The sequence below is a fragment of the Mastigoproctus giganteus genome, chromosome 5, assembly GCF_048544385.1.
Source record: "Mastigoproctus giganteus isolate SK-2022 chromosome 5, ASM4854438v1, whole genome shotgun sequence".
Lineage (NCBI taxonomy): Eukaryota > Metazoa > Arthropoda > Arachnida > Uropygi > Thelyphonidae > Mastigoproctus > Mastigoproctus giganteus.
In genome coordinates this window covers 137,297,900-137,303,899 of record NC_143579.1, presented here as the reverse complement: position 1 = coordinate 137,303,899, position 6,000 = coordinate 137,297,900, and the positions used below count along the sequence as shown (strand labels likewise).

General features: G+C 41.4%; 1 protein-coding gene across 1 annotated transcript in view; it reads left to right on the top strand.

Moving 5' to 3' along the window:
• Positions 1-571: 571 nt before the first annotated feature.
• The window catches only part of LOC150085724 (lysyl oxidase homolog 2-like), a 286,714-nt gene continuing 281,285 nt past the window's right edge, over positions 572-6,000 (top strand). Inside the window, exon 1 of the mRNA XM_090374205.1 lies at positions 572-1,249. Within this exon, the coding sequence (XP_090230331.1) occupies positions 970-1,249 (280 nt within the window). The 5' untranslated portion in view covers positions 572-969. The remainder of the gene's footprint in view (positions 1,250-6,000) is intronic.

Below are 6,000 nucleotides of genomic sequence, written 5' to 3'. Positions count from 1 at the left end.
TACTACCTTTGGGCTGATGTGTAGTTTTAATTATATGAAAAACAAAGTGATAACAACACCCAGTTGGCAACCTACTCCTGGTTTAGTTGGCGGATCATTGGCTATTCACGTATGTGAAGAGCATGGGTGGTGGTGGGGGGGGGGGGGGACTGTCAGGTAGAGAACTTAGGCGTTCATTCAACACGCAGTCGACAGCTGAGCACAGTAATTTTGTTGATGCGCGAAGGATGTAAACGATGTAGATGTAAGTGAGAGCTGACCATGTTCGAAAGAAGCGGGATTATGGTGGAATGAAAATCAGAAAACGAAATAACTGCGTGTCTGTAAAGATCTAGGTTAGCGATAGATGCTTAGCTGTCACTGAGCTGTCTCACCCACTACCACAAAACAGCCGCTTACGAAGACTCGCGCAATAATGCGAGTGTAGGTCGTGAATTCCTAGTCCGCCAATCCTCGCAAAATCTACCTCAATAGTACGTCCACGAACGTGTACGCGGAGCAGGTGAGTAAGACCTACTATACGAAAAAGGGGGCATGTCACCTGTGGGCATGCGCAGTTGGCGCTCATCTGTTAATGGTCAAGAAGGTAGTAGCCGCGGTGAAGCTCCGAAGCACGTGCTAGGTCCGTTGGCCAGGTTTATTAAAGGGGAGCCCCTGTGGGCTTCACCTTCACTGTACAGTAGGTTTCTCTTTTGGTAGAATAGAAACGAAAAGTGTCGGGGGGGGAAAGGTGAAAGTGCAACAGGACCGTCGAGCTAAATATAAGTCCGCACTTCACGGACGCGACGTCAGTTTACGTGCGGTCACGGCATCAACAGCTTGGCTGAGCTCAGACCCTTATACAGCCGCCAAGGTAAGCCGTTGGAAATTAGGTTACAGATTTCTTAAGTCGGTAAGAACAAACCGAACGCAACAACCGACAGGAGCCCTCTTTCTCGAGATTCTCGCTCTCTCAACGCTCAGGGAACTATGCAATCCTTGACTTTCGCTTTCTTGGTGGTGGCTGCCGTAATTGTTTTTGTGCGTGAATTAGCTCGCGCCCAAGGACCCTCCTATCCTAATGGCTCTATACGCCTTGTTGGAGGCAGGACAGCTTCAGAAGGTAACGTAGAAGTAATGTACAATGGACGGTGGGGATCTATATGTGATGACGAATGGGACATTAGAGAGGCCTTTATCACGTGTCGAATGCTGGGCTATAGGAGAGCCCTGCAAGCTACTTTCAATTCCCAGTTTGGCAGGGGTAGAGGTAAGTACTTTATTTTAATTTTATTTTTTTCCTATTGAAAAATATTTTTCATAGTAGCAATGAAATTGCTCTCAAGCGTTTTCTTTAATGTAGCATTTCTTGTTTGATATATAAAAAAAGGTAAAAGCCATTAACTGCAGCCATTATCAACCCACTGCAGGATGGAAGCCTCCTCGACAATTCATGCTGAGGGAAATATGTTACGTTTCAACTCTGATGTATGTAGGGTCATATGGCCATTAATCCTTAGCTGAAAGTTAAGTTAAAAGAATTGGATTGTTCCTATAACATCCCGGAAGAAGTTTTTTTTTTTTGAGAGAGGATAAGATGGTAGGGAAGATAAAAACTGATACTTTGTTAAAAATGTTTACTGAGAATCAAAAATTTTATATTAGGAATCCGCATTAATAATACAGCACAATAAATATTTGGCCTTCTCCATTTGAACATTCGAACCTTGGTGTGATGTTGTTTCAGGAGGCAGCCACATTAGTCCCATTAATCCAGGTACGAAGTGTGTTTTATTTCAGTTTTTTTTATATATTAAATGTGCTGAAATTTATTCGTAACGTTATGTATACTTATTTCTAAACTTTATACCAAATTATTTGTTTGCACTTGTTCTGGACAAATTAATAAAATATATTTTAAGCAGTTCAAAAGTATAAAAGCTTGAGAATCTCTAGTTTAATGTAATTTGGAAAGAAAACACGTCAAGAAACAGTTTCCAGCCACGAAATAAGGGGATGTATCCTCCTCAGTGCACACCACATAGGATAGAGTCCTCATCATAAATAAAATTTGAAATGCAGAGCAGCACTATATTGCCTTCCAAATCCTTGTTAGCTATATTATTGGACATGACCCTATTAAACTCCATGTCAGAGAAAAACAAGTTTTCTGCTTATACTTCGGTACTGCCACATCGGGTCAGGATTTTTAGATACCTTGCTTGTAGTTTCAGAAAACAGCGCATCCACATTTTGAAATGTGAGCATCGTGGAACTGTAAAAATAAAGCGCAACTCACGTGGGGATTATTTTTTTATTTTTTTTTTTTTTTTGTCTCGGGCAGCAAGTGAGAAACAGGAGTGATTTCAATTACTGAAATCGAAGACAGGATTTGGTAATCTGTGGGCCAACTTATATTTCATGGGCGACGAATCCTTGTTACGAACACCACATTAATTGCAATACCGATTTCATTTTCGCCCACCTTTCCATTTCTCAATTAAGTCTCGAGCTCTTTTCCTTTCATCGTTCGCTTGGTTCACTTACTATTTTTGCTGTTCCGCGTGCATGCTCTCTATTTCAACCACGGATTTATTCTGTGATTACAGGATATTTGCTTTTGTGGCAATTAGTGTTTTTGCTTCCAACTGTGAAAATGTTTTTGAAACGCAGAAGAGTTGGGAATTTCAGGTTGATGGAGTTTTTTTTTTTTTTTTTTTTCCCTCTTGTTTCTTTTGACAGGTATCATTGTAGTTAGTACTAATTGTTCAAGACTCCCCCTTTCTTTCCTGAAGAACTGATAGCAGCATAGCATAAGTGAAATTTGGAGAAAAAAATAAAAATAATAAATGAATAAATTGGTACATGAAGCCCTGGTGCTACTTATGCTTAAGTAATATGGATAAGACCACCTTGGGCGATGTAATCGTTCAATGTGTGTAGGGTGGAGTTGCTTACAAAAATAATGAATACTTTACCTCTTCATATTTTTGTGAAGGAATTTAATCCATTTAGCATCAAAACTCTGAATAGCGCATTCAAACTAACTTAATATGTTGATTTACAGATGTGAAAAACCACATCTGCTCATATCATCTGTAAATCAGTTCATTCATTCATTGCCAGTATAGAAGGATAACTTCGATAAGGAGTAAGCAGCAGCAAAACCATTTTGGTTAACCACTCTTTTACCACGTGGATGATCTCAAATCCGACAGACTATGGCTTGTCCGTACCTAGGCCCAATGTAAAACAGTGGTTCGCGCATTTGAAAAATCAAACCCTGCTTAATCATCACGTAGCGTCATTTCTAAATTACATTTTTGAATGCGCTTTAAAACGACCTCGTTCTTTCCTATACTTGTACTCTCTAAGTTTTAGGGAGTACATCCTGGTTACAACGAAAGGCTGTAGATCGCTGAACTACTTGCATTATAAAAGGCTTTCTAAATAGACGCAGACTATCACTAGACATATTTTGAAGCACTTCTACGTAGCTCTTTACAAGCCCTCCACCTTAATGAACTTATTTTAGGGTATTATTTGGTCTCTCTCCCCTGGGTTTCTTTTCGTCATTTGTTCTGTTTACTAATTTTTTTCCAAATCTTAAAGCTTATGTTTCCGCTTTCGAAACGCTATCTTGTATTAGAGCGGAAGAACAGATCGCCATGTCACCTTAAAAGTAGTGACTCTCTTAGCCTTGCACTTGACCTCGTCTCCTGCAACACTTTATTTTAAAGTCAACTTTACCGTCACGAAGGGTAATTTTGTCCATTTAGCAAAAAAAACTCAGAATAGTGCATTCAGACTAACTTAATATATTGATTTACACCTCTAATTGGTTTTCCACATCTGCTCCCATCCATTAAATAATATATTCATTTATTAATAAATAACGGTCTAGTTTTTACCACGGTGAGTTTAGTTAAGTTACTTACGAAGGCTTACACACGGAACCACCCCCCCCCCTCGACGTGGGCACCTGTACGTGGTGAGGGAACCTCCCAGTGATGCTGCTGGTTTTTCCAGATTAGCATCACTGGGATCTAACGCCCATACCTTGGTTCCAAGGTTACATCGTTAGAATCCGGCGTGTGCAGCCGTGCGCCACGACCCGTGGAATTCGGAAAGGGGGATCCTGGTGGTTGAGGGGTCCAGTCTTAATACACCACATTGGCCCCTGCTTCGACAAGACGGGTGGTCCCGGACCGGCCCGACTGGGATCAATCGGCAGGTGGTTCTTGCTGCTTTGGTCAACTACGTTCCAATAAGTCTCCCTCCCTTTGGTCCTGGGACGGGATCAAGGTTTATTGGAAACGTGGGTATGGTGCTCCTAAGCGAACTTGGCTTCCCATTCGTGTATGCAGTACCTGCTAGTTTACGAGTGGTGAGGTACTAGGGCATGGAAACTTTTTATCTTACTCCTATGAGTAATTTAAATCCTTCTTCTGGGGCCCCAAGAAGGCCCCTACCTAATCGATCATCAGATGATAATGACACCAATCCTGTTAAAAGAGCCAGAACTGAGGAGAAAACACCACCTGTAAGACCTCTTTTTCCATTCCACCGGAGAGCAGACAATTGGGAAAATGTCACCTTTCTTTATCCAGAAAGGATTAGAAGGGATGGCAGGTTCACCTAAATCGGTAAAACGGCTGCGTTCTGGAGATATTTTAGTCGAAGCATCAAATACAAAGCATGCTGAAAAAATTTTGAAAGCCACGTCTACCATATTTCCTAATGTAAAAAACAGGTGCGTCTTATACCTGACCCTAATACTATGCACACTATGTATAAGACGCACCTTTTTTCGAAAAATTTGGGGTATAAAAACTAGGTGCGTCTTATACAGTGGTTGTAGATTTTTTTTTTTTTTTTTTTTACTTGCATTTCCCGCTTTTTTCGCGCTTGTTGTCTTTGCGCTCATTGTATCGCACTTGTTACCGGTATATTAGGTTACATTTTACCACATTCTGCCCAGAAATGGCTCAGAAAAGATTTTCGTACAGTGCTGAATTCAAGTTAAAAGTGATCCAGTTGGCAAAAGTGAATGGAAATCGTGCTGCTGAACGTAAGTTTGGTCCTCCTCCAACTGAGAAAACAATCCGAGACTGGCTACGGGAAGAAGAAACCCTACCGAAAACGCCACGGCAGAAGGCCATGAGAGGCAAGTCAGCAAAATCGCCTGATTTAGAGAGGGAATTGAAGATATAGATTGAGGAGCAAAGGGCAATTGGAATTCCTGTGTCCACAAAGATGGTTCAGCATGAGGCAAGAAGAATTGCTGATGAAAAAGAAGTTACTGATTTCAAAGGAGGACACAATTGGTGCTTCAGGTTCATGAAACGGAATGGACTAAGCATGCGTAGACGCACCAGACTTTCCCAGATGAAATTTTAGTTGGGACAGATTGCAAATATGGACGAAGTCCCCCTTCAATTTGATGTCCCAAGTAACAGAACTGTTGATAAGAAGGGGGTGAAAACTGTAACTGTGAAGACAAGTGGACATGAAAAGAGCCATTATACAGTTGTTCTAGCTTATTGTGCCGAAGGAACCAAGTTGCCTTCTATGCTGATTTTCAAACGCAAAACAATGCCAAAAGAAGACATTCCTAGAGGAGTGATTGTCCACGTTCATGACAAGGGTTAGGTGGATCAGGATGGGATGAAGATCTGGTTTGAGAAAGTTTGTAGCAGGAGACCAGGTGGGCTCTTACGCAAACCTGCCCTGTTGGTGCTTGATCAGTTCAGGGCACACATAACAAAAAAATACAAAGAAGATTGCTGCAGAGCAAAAAACAAAACTTTTGCCATCATACCTTGACATCCCAGCTCCAACCACTTGATGTCAGCATTAACAAACCCTTCAAAGCTGACATAAGAGACGAATAGAATCAATCGATGACGTCTTCTGGGGACAACTTGACACCGGCAGGAAGAGAGAAGAAAACCAACTATAGGAGAAGTTTGTACCTGGGTGAAAAGATCGTGGGATATCAAGATTGAGATCGTTGTCAAG